General features: G+C 40.4%; 1 protein-coding gene across 4 annotated transcripts in view; it reads left to right on the top strand.

The window, feature by feature from the left end:
* Window positions 1-25,494, top strand: part of rapgef5a (Rap guanine nucleotide exchange factor (GEF) 5a) — a 60,812-nt gene that overhangs the window by 22,706 nt on the left and 12,612 nt on the right. For 3 of the 4 annotated variants that reach the window (XM_046059146.1, XM_046059147.1, XM_046059145.1), the window contains exons 6-13: window positions 6,423-6,504; window positions 6,656-6,704; window positions 6,855-6,928; window positions 10,591-10,767; window positions 17,626-17,771; window positions 18,696-18,796; window positions 22,396-22,474; window positions 22,588-22,732. In XM_046059146.1, the coding sequence (XP_045915102.1) occupies window positions 6,423-6,504; window positions 6,656-6,704; window positions 6,855-6,928; window positions 10,591-10,767; window positions 17,626-17,771; window positions 18,696-18,796; window positions 22,396-22,474; window positions 22,588-22,732 (853 nt within the window). Of the gene's footprint in view, window positions 1-6,422; window positions 6,505-6,655; window positions 6,705-6,854; window positions 6,929-10,590; window positions 10,768-17,625; window positions 17,772-18,695; window positions 18,797-19,058; window positions 19,172-22,395; window positions 22,475-22,587; window positions 22,733-25,494 lie in introns of those variants that run through there. The other variant, XM_046059148.1, reaches the window with a different exon arrangement.

Raw genomic sequence — 25,494 nt, forward strand, 5'->3', positions numbered from 1 at the left:
CTCCGTTGACCTGAAGTGGAAGCTCATTGCTCTGGTGAAATATCAAAGTCAAAGTGACAGTGTTTCCGGTTAGATTTATGATTGAGGTCATTTGTCTGTCTGATGATTTAACTTGAAAAGTGACAAGTGACTGTGTTTGATTTGGTGGAAGTGCACGCTTGCAAGTACTTGACTGTTTTGCAACATAATATATACTCTAATATACATACACACACTCTCCAAGATCCCAGCTAGAAAACTAATCTCTATTCACTGTTTAAAATGCTCAATCTGCTTATGTGAAGGACACGTTTATGTGCAGGCGCACGCAGCCCCACGAACATAGAAGATACTCATATGCAAAACCTGTCACATAATGCCATCGCACATATACAAGATGGGCTGAGAAAGAGACACACACACACGCTGAGTGGTGTCAGCCAGAGTTCCCTGCTTTGCTGCTCCTGTGTGTGGGATTCCTGCTGAGGCTGCTACTGAACTCAATCTGTCACTCAGAGAAAGGGAAGAGAGTGAGACGAGTGGAGTGGGTAACGAAAAAGATAAAGTGTGTATATATGGAGACCGAAGGAACAAGAGCACACGTCAACACATGCGTCTGTGTGTCAACTTCAAAGGGTGTATTTCCAGACACCAGGGAGAGAGCCCAACAGCGAGGGGAATTGAATGTCATACTTATACTAATATAAATCTCATGTATCATACTGTATACCTCCATGTTGTCCATCAGTTACTTTATATACATTATAGTGAATGACATGCATACTTAGAGGCACTCTACTACAGAGAGAAGTTGGGATTTCATTTGAGGGCTTTTTTCACTAGGCTGGCTTTATCTACTTGTGTCTACAGCAAGCTGAAAACAGACAACAATTTACATGACAAAGCATTTATTTATCATGTTATGTTTTTCATGTATTCTTACACATATGAAGGAACGTAAATAAATGTCTGTTATCTAACTGTTTGTACAGTTATAGTTTATACACGTAACACTGTATTGGACCAAATATTTTACAGGTTTTTGCTTGAATCAACATAAAATAATATGTTTCACTTTAGCAGATTAGACATAGATGAGATTATGCATTCAACTTTCTCACGCTGTCTGTCACTTTGACCCTGCTGCTGTGTCTCTTTGACTGTCGCATCATTTTTCTGCAGTCTTCCCCTCTCTCTCTCTGTCTCTCTCTATCTCATACCCTCCCTACCTCCCTCCCTCTTTGTCTCTCTCTATCTCTCTCTCTATCTCTCTCTCTCCCTTGTAAAGAAGAACAGCTGTAGCTGTGAGGAAAAACACCTGATGTAACTCCACTGGTTGCTTCCAAGAGACTTTATGAAGCGTTGGTTTATACATTAATCCATTGGTTAATGTTGATTCTCGTTGTTGAAATTGTAAAAAGGAGCTAGAAATAGTCTCACAGCCTTAGCCTTTAAATAAAATCCTGGCTGTGTACACCGTCTGAGAGTGTCTGAACATGCCCAAGCGTGCAAACGTGTGTTAAACTATCTGTTAAAGCCCTGCTCAGCAATGCTCATGGCTGCATCAGGGTGATTGGATCTGCACTATACTTGAGATCGAATTACGTAGGACGATTAAATGCAGTAATTCAAATCTAATCTAACGAGGCAAGCATTAAATTGATACTGATAACTTGATACTTGATAAGACAACATTAGCTGACTGTTGTGCCTCCTTCTAGTGATTTCTACTTAAGTGAAGCCCAAGAACAACAGGCTACTAATTAAATGGGTTGTAGAAGATGTTTCTTAGTTTGTTTCTTATTCAGTTTGTGCCGACGCTGCCAGTGTGTCTCAAAGGATTGCTGTGTCTGAACAATAATATTTACTACCAGGCACATTGTGGTCATTAAAGTTGATTAGTTTATTGTTCACTGCAGTGCTCGCTGGGAAAAAATATTATAATGCAGGTTTCAAACTTCAAATTCATGGATCATAACACTTTAACCATTTACTATTGTTATTTTAACAGAGTCAAATATTAATGTTATGCAAAAAACATCTCTCATTTGAATTCATTTCAGTTTCAATTTAATGATCTTATTGGCAGGAAAGTTACTTTGTCTCATTCTCTCTCTCCAACTTTGCCTCACATTACAATAAGGGCAAGTACTTTTTAGTAGTGCTGTGTAAGGAGACAACATTAAAGTTTAACCATGAAACGATTTTCTGCACACTGCCTCTGCAGCAGAAGTCACTACATTTGTTAATTGTTCAGTCCATGCCAAGTTTAGCTTTGTCTGAGTGTAAACTGATCATGAAGAAGTTAATGTTTATACATAACACCACCCTATCTAGCACACTAAACTGTATTCCCCTATTTTCAGTTTTTTATTGTATATCAATTGGATACAACTTCCATATAGACACAAAACACAAGGTAGGGACATCGTAACATGAACACCTGCACAGTATAATGTTCTCCAATACAATAGCCCTGCAACTAACACGTTAAAGGCTTTGTGGGTTAGATATGTTCAGATTATGTTTAGAATATTTAATATTTTGTTAGCCTGTATACAAATAATACCTTAAACTAACTACAGCAGCAGCTTGAATTACAGTGTCAGCTTCACAAATACACATTTTCTGGCAGGGATATTTCTGTATATTTCATTATACGATATTTGGTCCACTGTCTGTGTAACCTAAGTTGACATGATTTAAATAATTATTAATTATTAATTATTATTATAAAGGAGGAAATATCTCAAAATACAACAATTTAGTGTGCAAATGTATTTACTCCTCAAAGACACTCTCTTTGTTCTGATATTAAACTGTACATTATATACAGTGCACTGACTATATACATGTTTGGCATCAGTCAGTAAGAATTGAGTTGCACATTTTCCTGCCTTGCAAATACAATGTTCTCTACAAATCAGTGTGCAGGAAGTGCTGAATTGCCAGGAGCTAAAATATAACACCTTAGCTTGGAAGGAGAAAACACTTTGCATGGTGCTGTGGTCCAAAAAGGGCAAAATGCCAAATGGACTCAGCAGAATGCTGAAGGACCATTTTGGCCAGGGAGGAGCGCAATCAAACAATCACTGTTTTTTACAGAGATTACATTCTCCTCCTCCACAAATCATTCTGGCAAACGCTTTAAATTCTGTGTTAGGCAGTATTCAGAACCACACATGCATATATATATTAGATAGACTGAAGTATGTAGTTATATTTCTTTCTTAAGGAAAATAGTTTGACACATTGTTCACAGGTAGAATTAGTAAGCTTATAAATAGGATCTGATCTGGTGAGTCACAAATCATGACTACACCTTGCTGCATGCATTTATGACCTGGTAAAAACGGAGGCGTTGTAAGCACCAATCATGGTAATCCTCAATCTATACTGCTCTGTGCTGCTTAATGATTGGTGACACAACTCCCACTGTGCCTTGCTTCCGGCTCTGGTATGTTCAGGCTCATGGTGAGTCACCAAATTACCAAATGAATGCCGGCTGAAAAAACTTAATGACCCCAAAGAGAATAAATCTAGCATGATGACTTATACTTTGTACATCTCATGATCCACTAATGAACTACAAAAGAAAACGCTCCCCAGCATTGCCTTGTTCATCCAGCTTTGGCAGAAGTTTGAGCGTCAGTTATCTTATTTTAAAGGAGAGTGTAGTGAAGTAATTTTGACCATAAATACTGAAAAGAAAGCTAAACCACCAAAACGTTTTTTTTGCGACACTAACAAAATGGTATTTTCACACTCCTTTAAGGCATGTGTTAGTTCTACCTGCCTCCGTCTCTCTCTGTCTGTGTCAGAGCTGATAGCTGAAGTGTCAGGCTCAGGGCTACATGTTATCACCATCTCTTCCGCCTCTGCATCTATCATTCCCTTATCAGATTACAGTGTACACACACACACAGTCACACACACACAGTCACACAGGGCTTCATCTTCTTTCCTTCACAACTATTACTAGTGCCACTGGGATTTGTTGATAAAATCCAAATTGTATGCAAATTGGTGTGTGTCTGTGCGCGCGTGTGTGCTTGAGGAAAAAAGTGTGTGTGTGCGTGTGTGTGTGCGTGTGTCCTGTGTGGGGGTGAGGCAGTGTGTGGGAGACCAATCCAAACAGTGTTTTTTTTTAAGAGAACATATTAGATGAGGGGCCCTCGGGTGCAGTCTGCCGCTGTTGAAGACAAACTCTATAACCTTGTATTATTGCTGTGGGAATAATATGGAGTCAGATCATTCTCAATATTAATGAATGCACACTGAAGAATTCACATTTACAGTATATTTAAGGATTAATATATAACTGACACTCTAGGCATGGGCCAGTATGATATTTTCACAGTATGTTAACCTTAAGCAAAAATGTCACGGTTTCACGGTATCGTGTTATTGCAATTACAGCCTTAAAATGTGTGATTTTTAAATGTCTGGGAAAAACAAACTTGTTTCCATTGAACACAATATATTTTATACTACTGCTGCTAATAATAATATCACATAACGCTATAAATCAAATCACACATAGACACACACACACACACACACACACACACACACACACACACACACACACAGTGGGAAAGACACCAGAGCCAGCTGATGATGTTTGTTTTTTTTAATGTTACAATTTTTAACAAATGTACACAATGGTGGAAGACATAAACAGTTGTATAAACGTGACAACACATTATAAAACAGAAACAGAATAACGGAAATATTTGTGTTTTTGAAACCTTGACTTTTTCATATTGTGGAAAACACTGAACCCGGTAACCCGATTAAATATGTTTATGTGTTATGAATGCTTGTTAAGTTAGTTAGCTAGCTAGCTATGGATGGCCCTAAGTTGTCTATCTGCATTATATGGCTAACTTGTTAGCTAATGCTAGTGTGAAATGCCACATCACAAGCTTAGCAAGCAATTAAAACTCAAACATACTGGATTTAATCACGCACGACAGGAGAGTTGTCACTTACCTGTGAAGAGCAGCTACCAGACCCCATGTGAGGTTGACCTGCGGGTAGAACGCTAAGTGATCATATTACCCTCAAATCTACTGTTACATAATTGGCTGAAGTGGAAGGAGTCATATCAAATTGGCTGCAGATAATTCGCTAGAGGGGGAAAAAAACGCATTTGTGAATCGAGCTACGGCAGGGGAATCACAAAAACCCACGCACAAATGTGAAGTTCACAACTGACAAGCAGTTTGTAAATGCAGGTTCAACAGTTGGGATATAAATGTAACAACATCTAAATATGTTTTTGATGAATATTGCAGATACTTTCAAATACATATATTTGTTATTACTATTACAGATATTTAAAACAAAAAATATTTGTGTGCAAACACATTTGTGCACCATATTTATTTGTGGAGTTTTTACATTTATATACAACAATAAATACTTTTATGTGAGCCATTGTTATATAAATCCTGAAATACATTTGTGAATCCTTCTGTGTACGTTCATTAATAATGAGACTGAAATGCAGTTTTACACCAAAACAACCACCTGTTGCAGCAACACACACAAATGTATCATAACTGTACTCAACAAGCGTTACACACGTCTATATACATTCTGAACACAGAGATGCCGCATCAGCGCGCACACACACACACACACACCGGCACAAAGACCCTCACTAACATCAATAGAAGGGTGTGTTTGGGAGCTATTTTAAATGAAACCACATGAAAGAGTGAAGGCGGGCGCAGAGAGAGAGATGCTTGATACAAAAACATGCGAGCAGTGAAGAACTAGAAAGACAGAAAATAAAATGGGTAGATACGTCTCTGCCAAATAGACAATATTCACACAGAAAATAAACTCGTCAGGATCGCGAGGTAATGTACAGTAAGTTGGAGCAAAACAGAAATGTTGGAACCAGCAGACTTGATAAATGATGTAAGCAGTTAATTCAAGTATGATTTAATTGACTAATCGTTTCACCTCTAATTATGTAACATTATTTTGTAACATGTTTTAGTGCTGGATTGAAGAACAATGGTCTGATTTCCTGTTTGTGTGGTCTCTGAGAAACCATTTGGGAACCAATGAAAAGCCACTATTGGATCTTTTTGTTTTGATCTGATGTTAAGGTGTCTTAATACAAAGAGCTAAAATAGATAAGTGGCATGTGTCCACCTAAATCAATTTAAATATAGACTCATAAATCAATTAAATATAGACTTGTTGAAAAACTATTAAGGTCTACAGCCAGCTGAGTAGTAGATATGTTTGGAAGCTGAAGTTCCACTCTAGGTGTACCAGGGGGCAGCGTAGAGGGGACAAAAGCTCTGCAGGAAACTTTTTTTGAGCAGAGTAATACACTTTGCAGTCAAAAGTACAGCTTTGTTGTGTGTGTGTGTGTGTGTGTGTGTGTGTGTGTGTGTGTGTGTGTTTTGTGTCTCTCCAAGGTCAGAGGAGGACTCTGAAGGCAACAGGGACATCTGCAGTGAGATTCTCCAGATGAAAGCTCTTGAGAGGCTCACTTCTACGGTCAGTGTGTGCATGTGAAGATTGTTAAATACATTATCACCAAATGATATAAACAAAATTCCTAATTTGCTGCTTCATTACGTTGTGTTTTAATTTATCATATATAGGTTTCATATTTTGCCTTGTTTTGACACCTTTTTTTCTCCAACAGGTACAAAGTGAGTTGGCGGCTGCTCTCGCCCGAAAGACTCGCAAAGCTTGTAAGTATGCATTTAGTTTTGAGTGTGTACATTTTCCCAAGAAGTTCTCCTGGTGTTTCCAACTGCATTATGAGAACATGAAGAAGATTTTATGTAACAAGTATGAAGAACTGTCATTAATAACTTGATTCCCTTTGTGGTTGGTTGCAGTATCAGAGCAGGACTCTGAGACGACGGAGACGAGCCAACAGGAGCCTCGCACACCCAGCGAGGAGACTAGCCCGGTAATACACATACAGAAAGACATACCTTACACACGCAAATTAAATGACATGCCAATCGGGTCCAATATTTAAATTTCATTTTACTTTTGGCCTTCAATAAAATTTGTTAATCCAGTCCAATTTGCCATAGAAATATTCCTTATATCTCCAAATTGAGAAAATACAACTTGCATTAAATAGTTTTGTACATCAGTAGAGAGAGTATTGCTAGTCTGGATTTGTTAAGGCAGGAAGGTTTGGACAACCTCTCTTCATACGCAGCATAAACAAAAAAAGCTAAACTATTTTAATCAGCAGCATCGTTTTAGAGGCGTGGTATGCTTATTAAATGTTGCTGAAATAAAATTGAAGTGGCTGTTATTTCAACCTGAGCTGGCAAACACACGTTGTCATTGCAAATTGTGAATTATTTAATGAAGCTGGATGCTATTTATTTGTTCATGCTGCTCCACAGTTTGCTTACTTGTTGCACCAGTGTGTGTTTGGAAGAAGTTTCTTTAGAAGTTGCTTTAATAGGGCACAAAGTAAAGCTTTGTGGTGGCTGTACATAGAAAATGGGGTCAGAACTAGGGCTGCACAATATCGTTTCAGCATCGTCATTGCAATGTGCCCCTGCGCAATAGTCACATCACAAAACAATTCAATGTCGAGCGTGTCAAATTAACTGTTTAAAATATGTTTATTGCACTGAAGCTCAAGAAAGGATTGTAAGCACCCAAAAAAAGGCTTTTTTTTTTTATCTGTAATGCATTTTCCCTATCCAAAATCACCCCAATAATTCCAGGTTGCTTATTTCTTTTCAAACAGAGAAAGTGAAGTCATCTGGTAAAAATTCGTGTATTTTTTCATATCGCAATATACATCGCAGAAATTAAAAATTTTGCAATGTCAGTTTTTTCCAATATTGTGCAGCCTTAGTTAGAACAGAATGAAGTGGGAGGCCTGGTTGCTTTCTGGTCCCATCTCTTTACAGTGGAAGCCTCTTTTTCTCCATCAATTATTCATTCTCTGATTACACCAGAGTGGAGGAGAACAGGAAAAAATGCAATCACACATACAGTACTACGTTGTGTGCACAATTGTTAGGCAAGTAAGTATTCTGATCGAATCATTATTTCTCTGCACATTTTCCAACTCCAAACCACATCAACATGAACATCTATCAAGGTATGCAGAATTATGAGGCAGCTTCATTACCTCAGGTAAAACGGACCGAAACTTGTCCACTGCACAATCAAACGTTTTGTTGCTAATAGCCAACTGGGGTGCAAAAAAGGGCATGGAGAAAAGAAAGAAAAGGTGCGTGAAGATACCAGGGACCCATTATCCTCCAGTGCCAACATACTCCAGGACTGCAACCTACCTGGTATGTCCAGAAGTACAAGGTGCCAAGTGCTCAAAGACGTGGTCAAGGTCAGGAAGGCTGAAACACAACCCCAACTGAATAAGATTAACAAAGGAAGCGTCAAGATTAGCAAAGAAATGCCTGCAAACAGATTGTTAGGTTTTATGGACAGATGAAGTGAGAGTGACACTTGATGCACCAGATGGATGGGCCCGTTACTGGATCACTGATGGACACAGGGTACAACTTCGACTGAGGCACCAGCAAGGTGGTGGAGGGGTACTGGTATGGGCTGCTATCATTAGGGATGAGATAGTTGGACCTTTTTGAAGATGGACTGAAACTCAACTCCCAAACCTACTGCCAGTTTCTGGAAGATACTTTCTTCAAGCATTTGACCTGGCTTGTGACCCTGTAATACCAAAAAATGACTCCCTTGTCACGGGTTGCTTATGTCTATGACTGCTAGGGTGCAAACAGGAGTAATTTTCCTCTCTCATATATTAGTTGATTCTAGTATTTGGATCATTATGGAGGTATGAAGTGGTCTCTTTGTCAGCCACATATCAAGTTTTACAGTTGTTCTGCTGACAACAAGTATATTGAAAACACGTTTGTAGCTCATTAAGATGTGGTAACAGATGCTTTGTGGCTGTACCTGCATATGACAATGATGATCACTCCGAGCTACAAATACATATACTAGTTGTGCTGTAAATGCAAGGGCGTAGAATTTGGTAGGGACAGTAGGGACATGTGCCTACCAATATCCACCAACTACTGAATTGTTGAAGCTCCTAAACTACTGAAGCAATAATTTAGATCATAAACAGTCAACAGCTCTTGTTCACTGCTACGTCCAATGTGTTATTATGTTTAAAAAGATTGTCCTTCCCCCCTCATATACCTCACAGTGGTTTGGTCTACTACAGATTGTAGTGTAACATGAGTACTAGTTCATTTGACATAATTAAAGGGGACCGATAAACCACACACTGTTACAAAATGTCAAGGAAGACACAAGAAAGTCGTAGAGTTGTGGTCCTCAATGTACAGAGTAGACCATTTTTATATGGTTTAAAAAAAAAACAAAGTAAATATTTTGCTAATTCATCTCCACAGTAGCTTATCTGGACTGTAGTCCATTTATGCTACTGTAAGGTTTAGCTGTCATATATGTCAAACACAAGTGATCAAAGAAAAATAAAAGATACAATGGGAGAAAGAAGGAGACAGCCACACAATACAAATACAAACAGCCAGACAGATTTATCTTGGTATGTTCTGTGTCTAGGACAAGAAGATGAAAACCAGTTAACAGGAAACACCAAGGAACAGGGGGCCGTGGCTCTGATATAATGTCTGTACATGTCTGTACATGGCTATTCTACTAGATAAGAGTTATCGTTGGGGGAGTTTTCCCAGTAAACAAAATGAAGCGTGGAAGTATGTCATGTCCTGTGTGTGCGCGTGTGCGCGCGTCTCTGCTAGAGCATGGCACCGTGAGATAGTTGAGCTCACAGGAAGGGTTTACCAACTCTGAGCCAAATGAAATGCCCCTCTCACCCTCTTCCAAGGAAAATAAACAGACCAGGCTGCTGGTGATAACCATCCTACTAGCAGCACCCTAAGGAGCACATACGTCATGTTTTCTCTCTTCTGGTCTACCCGAGAAAAAATTGAGTCTCTTGCTGCTCTTGTAATTGAATATCTTCTCTATATATCTATAAAGAATTTTTGTGTTTATTTTTCTGCCTTTCTCAGTCTTTCTTTCTCTTTTTAAGACATCACTGTTAGATATACATATTTATACACTTTCTCTGTCCGTCTACTTCACTTGGGCTACCAGGATGGTTAAGACAAGTCCCAACTATAGAGGGGAGGAGACAGACAGACACCACACACACACACACACCCAGCACACACTATTCCCACACAGACGCACACTCCCGCCCACCTACAGTATACTACTAATCACACTCACTCACTCTTTCTCCACTAGATCCACTGACACAGAGCAGTCAGAAGGAGACAAAGAGGGAAGTGCAACAGATAAAGTGAATTACAGACTGTAATAGATAAAAAGAATAAGGGACAGAGAGAACCAGGATTACCATTTCATCTCATTCTCCTCACATGGACATAAAGAGGAAACTTGTCATTGCATGTTCCAGGATTGCATCTAAACTACTTTCATTCTCTCTTGGACCAAAACACTGAACTTTCCTGACCTCCATCCCAGAACCACTTTGTGACATTTTCCACCATGTCTTGGGACTGCGGGTTGAGATATGTGTTCATGCCTCCTGTGTTGCAGCTGGGCGGGGTATGTGCACTGCGGGGTGACAGTGGAGGCGGCGTTGGAGGAATGGGGACATGCGGCCGTGAGGATCTGACCAGCCGCCTGGGGCTGGAGGCTGTTCAGCGGCTGGCCAAGGACGGCTGTCGGCTGCTACAGAACCACAACTACCGGCTGCCCGACAGAAACCAGGCGGTGAGTGCGGAGTGTGATAATGGCACTTACATTTTGAAATGTCATTAATGTCATACAGTTATCTTCTATGCTGATAGGCCTGATGATGTTGTCCTGCAACCTTGCTGGTCTATCGCCATGTAATCTGCAGAGAGAGCTGTGGTTATATGGTTAGTATGAGTAGAGAGTAATGGACGTCATCATGTGGTAAATGTTGTCATTAGTGTCGTCCTTTAAGCACACACACAGACGCACACACACTCTTCAGGTGTGAGTTACTCATGGATTCAGGTGAGGGAACTTGTGAGTAATTCCTCATCAGGACCGTACTGATTTGTGTTGATGTCAATCTAAAACGCAGACGCAAAGTGCCTATTCATTTTCACATGAGGACACATCTCTGCCCCAACAAGCACCCACACACACACATGCAAACTGAAGTTATCATTAGAGACGCATAGAGCTTTGCTTCATTCAGATCACTTCAGATTAAACAACCACCAGTTCTCTATCTGGTCTAATGTGGGTGTTAATGATGGCTTAGTGCAATGTGATCTCCTTTTACAGTCTGTCAAGTAGTGTGTGTGTGTGTGTGTGTGTGTGTGTGTGTGTGTGTGTGTGAGAGAGTTTTCTGGCTAGAGCAGATAATCATTTGTGGGAGGGAGTGTGTGTGTGTGTGTGTGTTCTTCATGCACTGCTGGTGCTGTGGCAGGCTGAGTCAGTGAGTGTGTGTATAATGAGTGGGGTGTTAGTGAAGCGTTGTACTGTATAATCCGGCTCTACAGTACACCTGAGGGCAGGAAACGAAGCAAATGCAGTCTGATTTAACTGCACTTCGTGATATGTTTGTGAAACCTACAGTGTGTTCAGAGTCTGACCGAAGACCAGCATGGAGGATTTTCCAAAGTGCATATGATTTCACTTTCACTTCTTATATACAAAAGTAGAAACATATAACCGCATTACTGCTGCATGAAACTGCAGAATCATATTTATGTAGTGTTTTTGAAGCATGAATTCAGAGAGAGGGTTCAACTCGATTTGTCTGTACACAATCCATACCTACATGAACCTTTTACTTAAATATCAAAGTATCATTTAAAGTCCGCTCACTGAAGTTAGATGGGTATAAACTTTATCAGGATAAGACTGTTCCTTTAAAGTACGAATATTTGTTTTTAATTTAAGGTTTCTCTCTAAACCTCATGATAATCAGTGAACCTACATTTTATTCACTGCTGAATCATTATGGTTTATGAGTAAATGTCTGTGTTGTCTTGTGTTGTGTAGTTTTCCATTCTAAAATGCAGTTGTACCACCAGCAGATTATCTGCAGATTTTGTTTCTTTCTGATCCATGTAACTTTAGATACTAGTCCAGATAATTAAGTTTCTGACATACATGTTGCTGAATTACAGGAGAATGTCCATGAAATGATGCACAAGAAATTGTGTTGACTTTTGTTTGACTATAGACACAATATAGTTTCAAAGAACAAGCAGATAAAAATTATAATATGCCATAGACTGAGGAAATGTTTTCTTCGACTTCAAATCGACTTAAGAGAGATTTGAGGGAAACATCTGGAATAATGTTGAAGAATTAATGTTGATGATGAAATGTCAAAGATCCTTCGGCACACACATGCCCATTCTGTTGCTTGGTAAACACAGTGTGCTATTTTTCAGGTCAGACAAAATAGAAACTAATGTCAAGCTTATCATGCAGGACTTATAGCATATTTGCAGATATCAATACAATGAACATTATGGAATAATATCACCAGGCTCTAAATTGTCATGACTCTGTGCGTCACTGCTGTGGAAGCAGTGAAATCCTTAAATGACATAGAGGAGGGAGCGGAGGAGAATCATTGGCAGATGTGTATCAAAGACGCACATCAGAAAATTGCTCCATTCTCCTTTATATTATTTATTTAGACCATATGGATACAAATAGTATCCATCCATGTTAGATTGTCTTATATTTTAAAAATCATCAGCCATTTTGGTACCAGTTGTTACATTAAAGTGTAAAATAAACCAAATGATTTATGCAGGTTTAGGGGCTAAATAAGGATCTCTTAGTCTTCTCAAAGTAGATAGGAAGCACATATTTATATATAATTATCTCTAAGAGTGCATAGAGATGAATGTTTTTCAGTAATGCACCACAAATATATAGAGAATATGTGTAAATGCTTTGATTATCATTTTTAGCCAGCTCATTGTCCAGCTCAGACTGCAAAACGTGGTAGAAACCAAAACCAAGCAAACCGCTCAATTCATTACAAAGACACTCTCCTTTTACTGGGTTGTCATGGTGATGTATATATTTTTTTTTATTTCCTTTTTTTCTGTGACAGACGAGCTCTGACAAACTGGTGTGGGCTGTTTCCATAGTGATTTAAATCATGTGTCAGTACAGCATGTTGGGTGCATCTCTGCCTTCTAGTTTTAGATTCAGCCATCAGAGTCTACTAGAGGTCAATCTGCACATGGGATTACTCAAGGCCACAGCATGCATGACACACATGCAGGCTTTTTTGGCAGGTTGTGTTACTTTCTAATAGTTGTGTAACACTATGTGTTTGTGCATGTATGTGTGCTTCTGACCTAGAAGCATTGTGTTTTCATTTTCTTATCCATTATTTTCAGGAATCAGGCCTGGAGCTATCACAACACAGATATGGCTTGGTCACTATCAGCACAGACAACATACACACACACATACACACAGGAACAGGAAGGGAACAGAGAGTACTTCCTTTAGGCTCTCCATAAGGCCCACCTTTCCTATATCCAATTTGTCATATTGTGTGTGAGAGAGAGAGAGAGAGAGAGACAGAGAAGGGGGCAAACGAGCTTTTGTCACAGAAGTCCTGATTTCATAACAGGCCAAAGATGTTTTTCGTGCGTGTGTGTGTGTTTGTGTGTATGCAGTTTATGACTCCATTGGTGCAGCAAGTACAATGGCCTCTGGTCTTTATTTTCTCTTCCCAAATCTCAAACCTCTAGAGCAGAAAGTGTGACCATTCAAAGACAGAGAGAGACTTGACTTGAGTGCAATAAAGGAGAGGAAACATAAAAACTGCAGAGGGGAGACTGTGGAGGAAAGGGTGGAGATGAGGTGGAAGTACAGATGGTTGAATTCAAGGAAGGGATGGGAAGAAATGGAAGGAAAGAGACTGACACACCCACTAGCTGAGAACAAGTGTCCATCCTGAGAGTTGACTTCACAGACACAGTTATGGAGGTTTGTATATACCTTTTTGTGACTGTTCCAGTTTTGTCATAAAACAGTTTGGAATTGGAAAATTTTGTCTTTTAAAGGTTCTGTCCATCATAACTGCCCAGAAATGTCCTAGGCAACAACTGACTGCCTTTGATAGTGTTCAACGATTACAGGGTATATTACATAACTGTCAATTTCATTTTATTTGTTTTGTCTGTGAAACCAAAGTCTGACACATTACCATTGTTGGCTGTGACTAAAGAAACTAATTAATCAAATAATCAATTCTTTCAGGATTTGATTGATCAAGATGTATTGGAAATGTCCCTTTTACATTTAAGAACATCCACTTCATCATTCTGTCTCTTTCTCTCAGTGCTTCTTGTATTTCTCACTTTTCCTCACACTCCTCCATGTCTCTCACTTTCCGCCCTGGTCTCTTGTCTTTCATCTTGCTTTCTTTTCTTTCTGTTCTCTACTTCTGTTTCTGTGTTACATAACTTTCTGACCCCTCCTCTCCACAGAGTTCAAGTGCGTACTTTGTATATTTTCCCTCTTCATGGCTTGCATTCTTTCTCAGGCTAAATTAATGTTGTTTTTGTAAGCAGCTGTTTGCAAACCTTACAGATTATTTGTGTGCGTGAGTGAGTGGATGTGTGTGCATGCAAAGTTACATATGCATAGTGGGAATGTTGTAAGTTTAGCTTCTGTTTTGGTGCATTTTCTGGGAGCTTTTTGATCTTCTGTGTGTGTGTGTGTGTGTGTGTGTGTGTGTGTGTGATGTAGCCATGCTCCGTTCTTGGCTCCGAGTTGTTTTTCTTGGCGTCTGTTTAAAGAGTGTGAGTGTGTTATCGGAAAGATCAACAGCTACTGCTTCAGGAACATAGCACAACATTTTCTTCTCCTTTTTGTTTTTATAGTAGTTACTTTAGAATTGGTTACATAATTTCTTTCTCTCTCTTTTTCACAGTATTTCTGGGGGCACTTTTCCTTTATTAAATGGCTATTTGCAAGAGAGACGGGAAAGGTCAGAAGAAATTAAGTGGGAGACTTGTGATAGAGCACCCCTGGTTCATATTTGAACCCTGAATGATGTGCTCTAATGGCATGTCCCCTTTAGACCACTTACCCACCAAACATCATCACATGTGCACTGCTGGGTGCGGTCTGGGTGCCAGGCCAAATTGTAATTAATGGCCTGCAGTGTAAGATCTCTTTACATCAGCCGTCACTGCCTTATTTATCAGCCGTATGCATCTCTGTGTTGCTAAACCTTGAGAACATTTCATTTCAGCATGTTGCGAAATGAAATGGCAATGATTCTTTGTAAGTACACATTGTCCGCAGGTGGGTTCACTTTCAAGAGCTGGTAGTGTTTTGTGTGCTTTAACCCATGACATGTATATTACAGTGAAAATCAAGAAGGTTTGTATACCTCAGTGTCTGGGTATTTCATTTGTGTGCAACATGGATACCTATCTTACTGGACTCCAGACAGATCCAGAAGAGACAAAGGCTTAGTAGTAATACAATGTTATTCTACATTGAAATGATAGAGTGCTGTTAAATACTGGTGTCATTAGATTGGATAGGAGGACTAAGCAATAAATGTTGAAGATATTTAAAAAATGAAGCTCCATTTCATCTTAGCGAAGAGTCCCAAACAAGACATTGTGCTGTGTTGAACACCTCCAGTTTTGTTTTTTTAAGTGCTCAGCCATGATACAAGTGCCGCTACTGGGTGTGTAACCAGAGTCTCTGCAGTGGTGGGCAAGAGTTTGTATCTTTTTTTTTTTTTTACCTGTAAACTACCTCTACAATGAATCATTATAAGGTGTCGAAAAAAATTTTAATGTTCTGTGGTGGAGCAAGTAACATCATTATTATCATTTAACGGTAATGTTGACATGGACAGTTATCATGGAACTTAAAGCTTGACTTGTGAAGTCAGTTTTATTTGTAAAACCACAAATCACAAATTTGCCTAAAAGGGATGTTCAGCTTGTGCAGCACAGGGCGCACCCTCTATCCCTCAAGAAACCTTCAGAAAGTAAAATTTTATAAAGTACTTCAATACTTTATTTTATTTAACTATATTTCAAAAACTGTAGATTTAAGTTGTTAAATAAGAGTGAATTAGTTTTTAGGAGAGAAAGTGACACACACAAACCAACACACCTGTAGGATATGAGTCATCAGGGCGCACACACACACAATCACACAAAGCACTTTGGGCATATTGTTTTGTCTGACCCAAGTCAGACCCGACCTGCTGTCGGCTGCTTCTTTCATCACGCCATTGGGGGGGGGTATTTGTTACAGAGGTATTTGTGACTGTATAAGTAGACTTTAGGCTCCAGGATGTCTAACATGAAATCAAGGTTCTAAATGGTATCACATTTATTGATTACTGTGCTGTGGCTCTTTGTATGAACCTCAGGACCACAGACCTTTTTTCAAGCTTCAGCTGATGTTTTTTCAACAAAACAAAAGCTATCATCCAGGTGGTATTATGTAATTGTGGCATATAAATGTGGATAGACAACTAAATACAAGTATGTGCAGTGTATAAATGCGTGTGCCCTGCATAGAGAGCTCTCTGTGTCAGTTGTGATTGCTGCTCGATCCCTATGACTGCGACAGAAAGTGCAGCGAGCAGCTGGAGGAGAGACATTGCCTCTTTATCTCTACTCCTACTCCTGTCCTCTGCCTTTGATCTCCCTCTCCTCTCCTCAGGCTGTTTATTTTTGTGCTCTTTTGTCCATCTGGAACTCTGTTCCTGTTTCACTGCCACTGCAGGTGTGCGTGTGTGCTTGAGTCACAGATCAAGTTGCTGTTCCTTTTTAGGAGCAGGAGATCATTTCAAGTGTCAGCCTCCATTCCTAGATGTCCCCATTGTTATTTATTACACAATGCTATTTCTTCTGAAGGCAGGAATTGCATTCCTCTGAAATGGTTGCAACATATAATCTGTGTCTGCATGTGTGGATTGGTGAGCGTATGTGTGTGTGTGCTGCATTTTGCTTTTAACCTTTTAATCTTAAGTGAAAGGGTCTGATACTGGATTTTTGTTGTCGATAAAATTATCAATATATGAGATTTTTAAAATATCTGAGAACGATATGTCAAGTGACTTTTCAAGTCACTTTTTAACATTAACACGTTACATAAGACATTTTTCGTTGTAATCTCTTAAACTTGGTCAATAAAAATAAATAAATTTGTGACCAAGATTTTAGGTGGATGAAAATGACACTTGTCAATGCTCTCGATTGGACAAAGAAATTCTACTGTAAATTACCTCAAACATATCTTTGGCATTTCTGTGCTGTAATTTCTTACTTGTCGGACGCCTGATATGTCAGTCAGCCTTTACAGGTTACACCGGTATTTTGTTCTCTTCCTTGGTATGTAAAGCTTATATGAGGGCTGACTGGGTTTTCAGTTACAGTAGGCCTACACACAATGAGTATACAAATAATGTAGACAGATGCATCAGATTAATTCTATTGCCGGTTGAGGCTGAAAGTGTCTGTGTGTTCTCCAGTGTCTTCACTTCTTTAAATTGCCTTCTGACAGTTTTGTCCTTGCCTCGCTCTGTGACACATTGTCCCTCTGTTTTCTCTCTCTCCTTTTCTCTCTCAGGAGGCGTTGGGGAGGGTTTGTCTGAAGGAGAGAGGACGGGACGTGTTGGTGTTGCGGAGAGTGACATCATCAGTGACGTCGCCATCGGACCGGCCCTCACCCACATCGTCAGGGGGCGGGTCCAGAGAGGAGGACTGTGACAAGAGGTCAGTCCCTCCTCCTACATAATAAGAGCCCTCCAAACCGACAGTGGCAACAAAAAGCTTAATCATAGTACTCCTCCCTCTCGTTTTCAGTTTTCTACTTTGCCATCTCAGGTTACAACAAAACACACTCTTGCACGTACATGCAAAATATCAGTAGTGCTGGTAACACAGTGTGTATGTGACTCTGTGTTTGATTGTCAAAGATAATGTATGCTTTAGCTTCTGGCGCAAATGGAGAGAATAGAATGGCCTTTGTTTCCAGCTGAAAGAGCAACAAAGATGACACCAAAACTGGTTTACTTCCTTCTACATGTCAGCGTATGCTGTTACAATCATATCCTATATTCTTAAAGTCGGTTTCTATGTTATTGTGTGTATTTAAGCCAGTCTGAGCCAAGACCTAAGGCACAATGCAGGGAGTGTCAGTGACAGGCAGGTTAAGTGGGTGTGTGTGATTGTGTGTGTATACAGCGCTCAGGATCTTCAGTAGCAATCAGTTCCCTCTGAATGCTACTTAAGGAGCTGTCAGAGAGAGGGTTTTAATCTCTGAAGCTTAGCTAACAGGAGCAGATGGCAAGGCAACCCAAAGGAGAGCACCCTTCCAGGGTATGCAAAGCTTAGATGAGGGCTGAACCTCTGCAAGTGTTTAGATATGAGGATGACCACCGAGCTAGCTACGCTGGCCGAGGCGGAGGAGGACATAGATGATGAAGATGATGAGGTGGACAGTGATGAGGACAGCAGTCATGAAGAACATGGTAGAAGATCAGAAATCTGTGCATTTGATGTTCCCCATTTTCGCTTCATCGATGACGATGATGTGGAGGAGAATAAGGATGTAGAGAGGGAGGAAGGATGGAGGGATGGACGTGGTCATACTTGTTGCTCGTTCTCTAGTGAGGAAGACTGTTGTGACTCTTACAGGTATGTGGTGGTGTCGGGGACGCCTCTCAAGATCTTGGAGCATCTGCTAAGTGATCTGCGGTTGGACGACCAAAGAGGGGCACCAGAGAGCAGGGAGAGCGGTAAGTTTGTCGACACACACACACATCTGAGAGAGGGCATTCATACGCACAATGTGGCTGTATCTCCTTACACTGATAGAAATGTATAGATAGAAAGACGTAGAGTGAAAAAAGTTAGTGGAAAATTTGTCATATAAATAAATCAATTGAAATGTTTGTTTCTGCTATTTGACCAAAGATATGTTTAAAACTCCCCACCCTCTGATTCCAAGGAATTTTACCTTCAGTGCCACACAACAAGTTACAACACAGCCCAACCTGGACCTTCCTCTGTCATTTTCCCCCAAGTTAGGGAGGCATGTGGGGGAGGTATGCACTCCCCCTCAATTATACTCTGTGGCTACATGAGTCAGTCAGCCCTCACACCACATCCAGGTGCGTGCGTGTATTCATTCAGCTAGCTTTACAGACATTTCCTGTAAATATAGAGGCATATTCAAGATGTTAAATGCTCTGTTGGGTTTGTGAAACAATTCCCTCAGGGAGCTGTAGGCATTTCTGCTGCAAACAAGTTCAGTGGTTTGTTACCCGTCATATTTCATTTTCTCAATCCTCAAGTCTGCAGTACAATATCGGGCGGCTCTTTGAGAGTGCAGCAGTTACAGTACTACTGTTTTACCTCAGGTCTTGTTTTGTTATTTGTTTATTGCTCCGCAGTGAGCACAAAGACCACATTAAAAATAGGGCTGCACCTAATGATTTTCATTTAGATTTATTTGGACTACTTTTGCACATAATCAGTGTATTGTTTGATATATAAAATTTTAGAAAGTAATAAAATAAAAAGTGAAAATTTGGCACTGTGAAATGTTTAAATATCTTGATTTGTCTGATCAATAATCCAAAGGTATTCAGTTTACATTCAACCCAGGCAAACAGCCCACAGACTACCTTGCCCCCGTGGCTCAACATGAACCGCAGCATTCCCAGTTCAAGTCTGGAGGCAACCTGTGTTGCATGTCTCTCTCCCTAATTTGCAAATTTGAGAAGCCGGAACCAGAGAATATTTGGCATTTTTACTATTTATCAAGCTTAAATATCTCTTGACTGACTAATCCATTAATCAAAGTGCGTGTGGATGTGAGTTGACTTAGGTTGTAATGGTGACTACAATATGTGCCCCCATTTATCTTAAAATATTGTTAGATAAGATCATCTTTCCTGCATAGATAAAAAGACCGAAGCCTGTTAGTAAAAATATAAACACATTTCTTGTCATAGTCAGTGGATCTTTCTTTTAAATTTAGTACCACCGTGCCCACGTTCAGTAAAATAATACTTTCAACCACACGGGGATATCTGGGTCCCAACCTGTATTTTATAAAACCTGCTTTTTGTGCCGTTTTAAGACAAGGCGTCTTTATCTATCAACTCCTCAGCACCACCAGTTCCCAGCGGTCCACAGGGAGCCATCTCACTGAATTGCAGGAAGCAAACGAAGAAAGAGGGATGAATGTAGGAGAGAGAGTGAGAGAGAGAGAGAACTAAGATAGTCTTTGTGGAAGAAGGCTGCCTGATATTTATTCACTCAAAAGAGAAAAGTCAACCTTTTTTCTCAAGGCCCTGGTTGATTTTATGTTATTTTTTTGTGGGCACAGAGGGAGAGGCAAAAGCAGGGATGCAGATCAAGTGTATGTGCCTGTTTGGCTGTCTTTGTCTCTGTATCTTTGTATGTTTGTATGTGTGTGTGCATGTTTCCGTCTGTGTGTTGAATAAGCATGAGGGGTGAGCAGATTAGTGTGTCAGTGTGTGTAAGTGCTGAGCATCAATGTGTTGTTTTAGCGGGCTTAGCTGTGCAGCATGTTGAACAGGCTCGAACATGCTTCCACAGAGAGTGAGCGTGATTACCCCAACCACCCCTCCCCATGTACACATGAAAACACTAACAACAAAAATCACAGTATCAGGTTACTGCGATTAGTTCAGCACACACACAGTTTCTCCCTTTTTCCTTTCTCTCTCACAAGAGATAAAGTCCCCAAGGTCAGAACTGAATGAGTTATTCATCAGGGTGGGGGGGTGTGTGTGTGTGTGTGTGTGTGTGTGTGTGTGTGTGTGTGTGTGTGTCTCTCGCTGTGTCTATGAGTGTATGTGTTTGACTTTGTGCGTGCCAGCAGGCAAACGCAGAGGGCATATGTTGAAGATGAAAATGGATATTTATCATCACAGAGAGCTGAAAGAGGGCGAGCGTAGGAGGAGAGTCATAGCGGGGAGGAAATATAACTGCCGAGAAGGAGAAAATGAAAGCCGGGGGTGTAGGGAAGGGGGGTGGATGAGTGAGAGCGGCAAACAAGACTGGTAGCTGGTCAAGGAGGAACTCTGCATCCAAAGATGGGCTCAAAAGAGAAACAAGAAATGAATGTAAGAGATGAGGGTTTTGAAAAAGTGATAAGCTCAGTCAGAGCTGCCTAAAAATATTTCCTGAGAAAAGTTATGTTTTTATTTCTAAAGAGGAGACAGTTGATCAAATATTAATGCCGCGGCCTCTGCTCAGTCTTCTATAATTGATTTCTTTGCTCTCTGCCCGACAGAGCCATATTTGGGTCACACATTTTCCCCGGGAAAGAGTTTGACACCACACACACCATAGCTCCCTCACACCACCAACAATGGCTCATTACCCATCTGCCACAAGGGCTCTCTGTTCTTACCCATTGAGCACCTGCTGAGTCACAAACACACACACACACACGCACTCTTTCTGTCTCACTTGCACATCAGAATTTTTTTAGTTTTTGAAGTAAATAATGAGCCAATAGAAAGAAAACCCTGTATATATTTAGTGACTAAAAGGTTTGCTTTTACATGTCCATGACAAAATAGGCAGCAGTCATAGCTAATATTTAGGGGGAGGGCATCTTTAGGTATCATTTATTAAAACTTAAACACTAAAAATATACCATCAGCATCAGGACTGTGGTGTAGGTGGCAGTTAATTGGCAGTGGCTGGCAACGTAAGCAAGCAACCTTTAACCTCTGCAATCCCAAAGTCATGCTTCAGCTAAATAGGCTGAATGTGTATAAAATTATGCACAAGACATGAAGACTGTTTTGTTATGACGCAAGGGCACAGCCATAAAACATTATATCACCTTTTAAGTTGATTTGTTTATTTATATGAAAGGGACAGTGCATATTAATGGTACACATTCTGCTAAATGCTCCACTATTTTCACCAGCTTGTTGCTTATTTTTTCTGCCTTTTGTAGCCTTTCATGAGTTTTTTGAGCTTTGTAACTGAAAACTGTTGCCTGTTGTGGACAAAAATTACATCATGAGTGTTGAAAGTAAACCCAAAACATTTGTGGGCCCCAAAAACAAAACAAGGCACCCCTTACACATCGTCACTGATCAAATTGTTGATGTAAAATTACTGATTATCACATTAAAGCTACATAGGGGCAAATGAAAAGGGACCGGAAGGATTATTCTTGAAGTTAAGTCTATTTGTAATGTGGCTGATCAGAGATGAAGTGAGGGACAAAGGAAGAAACTAAATTATACTTTTATGTGACTTTGCACATCCTAATTTCACAAGTCAAGAACTTTATTCGGACCACTTTGCCTCTGTAGTGACTGATGTGTTTCCTATGTTTCAGAAATGCTGCTGGATGACTTCCTGTTGACCTACCTGGTGTTCATGTCCACCAATGACCTCTGTCAGGCTCTACTGGGACAATATCCTTACTGGCAACCAAACACACAATCACAAACACGCACACACACACACACACACACACACACACACACACACACACATTCTCCTTTGTTGTGTCCTTGACGGCTCTCACCTATAGCACTGCCCGCTGCCGGGGCCAGGAGGAGGGCAAAGACACCCTCTTCAGGAAGCGCAAGGTACTGCAGCTGGTCTCCCACTGGAGCAGGCTCTACAAGGACTTTCTCAAGGATGAGGAGCACGTCAGGAGCTTCATGAAGGTACGGCGCTACTCGCCTTCACCACCACATCTGATTTTTTCCTAACTTTCTTACTCTAAATCAGTGAAATACAAGAGACAAGGAGTTTGATCCTCGGGTGTCCTTTCACGCATTTCACTGAAGAACTGTAGAAGGTGTCTCTTTCATCTTCATTTATCTCTCCGCTTTTTCTTAAATGGGGTTTTTCGACAGGACATCAAAAACTTTTTGGAAAAAGACAGAGCGCTGAAAAGCGTGTGTGTGTGTCTTGCCTCATCTTTTTGTTTGTTGCATCTCCTGTTGAACTGAACTGTGTGTCAGCTTTCTTCCACTGGGAAATCCAGTTGATGTTTTCATCTCTTTCTGACAAAGCACTAAGAGAGAGACAAAAATACAGGCACTTTCATGATGTATCATGAGGAACGAGGAGTATTATTTATTATATAAAATTATAAACATCCATTATATCAAACAACAAATAACCATAAAAGTATCCAAAAGTATTTTGCTGCTTATTGTATTGTACAAAGTTAATTATCTCCACAGGACAGTCATGAACACTGAAAACACAAACGTACTCATGCGTAGTATCACATTATTGTATTTCTCACGACAAATGCTGCCTGTATCCGCTGTGTTCCTGCTGTATTTTCACATGGTCGGCTGAATTGGATTTGAATACCCGTGAATGAAACGTGACGCGGAAAGACGCACACACACAACACGATCACCCGCATGCCCATCCACACACTAATCAATCACTCGTCCCTCCATAACCTGACGGCTCCAGAGCTCGATGCCGGGTTGCCGTGGAAACCAAAGTGCGAGGGTTGGCATGGGTTTAATCTCATATAGAGTGTGTAACCCAGGTGATAGTTGCCTAGTAACAGAGGAATGAGAGGGGAATTGGGATGAGAGACTATGGTGGGTCAATGACGGCGATAAGCAGGTGTGTGTGTGTGTTGTTTGTGTTACTGCCTCCTGAGCTTTCATGCTAATTCCCTGCCATGCACACACACTACAGTGTGTGCCTAGTCACCTGATGTTATACAAGGTACAGATTTGTCTGATGTTTCTGTGTTTAAAATATATGTCGATATTTTCTGCTAAGCGGGCTGGGGAGGAGGGCGGTTTTAGCGGGCATGTTTTTACTACTTTTAGTAACTTAGCTTGTTTCTTATTTCACCGTTTTAATTATACTCCATTCTACATCTTAAGTATCACTCACTTATTGAATTCGCCTCCTTCAGTTCTCTTCCCACTCACAGACCTAACGTCTCCGCTGCAAACACATCAGCGTTCCCCGCTTCTTATGCCGTTTTTCCATTACCAGTACCAGCTCAGCTCAACTCACCTCGGTTTGACCGTGGTCCGTTTTCCATTGCAGATAATACCCAGAGATAGCACCCCTCAATTTAACCGGTCGTCATAGCGAACGCCACACACAACTGCCGCAACGTAACGTTCAATGCAACGCACACACAGCTGTCTCTTGATTTAAGTTAAAACGTTTCAACATTATTCAGAATGTAAAGAAAGATAAGACGGAGGTGATACGAAAAAAGCACCTGATAGCAGGTACAAGTACAACTTTTACACAATGGAAAACCAAAAGAAGGCGAGTAGAGTTGAGGCGAGTCGAGCTGGTACCGTGCAGTGGAAAAGGTGCTTTACCGTCTCTCTCTCCCTGTATGTCCGCTTCAGTGACTTTCTCCATCAGTAGTAGGCTAGGCTATTTAAAGTCACCGAAAGGAAACAGAACTTGTCTTCTGGATTTTTCCTCCGGTGATTCCTTTCACAGCAGCAGCTGAGCTGCATGTTGAGGAGGCGTGTTGAAGACGTAGCCTATCAAAACAAAACCAACATGGTAGCTAACGAATAACATCTGACTGGTCGCTTTACCTGGTCCGCTCTCGTGAAATATCCACAGTGTCGTGACTTGTAACGTAATCACTGTTTTTCTCTGATAAATGCAACCGTGTGTCACCTAACCTGGGCGGCCGCCGAAGTAAAAGTGTATGTGTGGGAAACACTGAATGAACCGTGCTTTTGTTTTTACAAGCCAGGTCTTTAACAGTGTCGATTAGTGATGTGCAGATCGATCCTAAAGTATCAATATTTCTGATACCAACGTTTCCTTCTCTAGGATCGATACTCATATAAAAGAATCTATATCTAAACACAGTAATCTGTAGTGAGTGTGTGTTTTTTCTTTTTTTATTATAAGTATCTTACTGTCACCAGGATGGTCTAATTATAGGTTACTCGGTTGATAGGAACTACTTTTCCTTCTCCCTGTCAAAGTCATGCTTGCGCTGGCTCTGTGACGGAGCGTCTTTGAAGTGAGCCGCTGCAGCCATTTACATTGCCCGCAATTGAATACTGTCTATGGCTGACTGTAAAAACAGTCATGTCTGGCTGTATTTTAGCTGTGAAGGTAATAATGAGCTGTGTGTGCAAAGACAGTGAAATACTTTGGCAACACTGCAAACTTAGCTAAACATCTGCGATTAAGTCAAAATAATATGATGATGTTATGAAGCAGCAGTTCTGAGCAGGATATTTTCATTCTAATTAAAGAATATGAGTTATAGGATATTAAGTTTGATGTCTTGTCATTATGCAGCTATTATTTTGAATTGGTAAGGCTACAGCCTGCTCCTTATTTCTCTCATAAATACAGAAACGGGAGGGGGGAGGTCACATTAAACTAGAAATAAAATATGTAAAAAGTATTCGTATCTGTATCGGCAATACCAGCCTGGGTATTACTTGGTATTGGA

Source organism: Micropterus dolomieu, linkage group LG09, assembly GCF_021292245.1.
Source record: "Micropterus dolomieu isolate WLL.071019.BEF.003 ecotype Adirondacks linkage group LG09, ASM2129224v1, whole genome shotgun sequence".
Classification (NCBI taxonomy): domain Eukaryota; kingdom Metazoa; phylum Chordata; class Actinopteri; order Centrarchiformes; family Centrarchidae; genus Micropterus; species Micropterus dolomieu.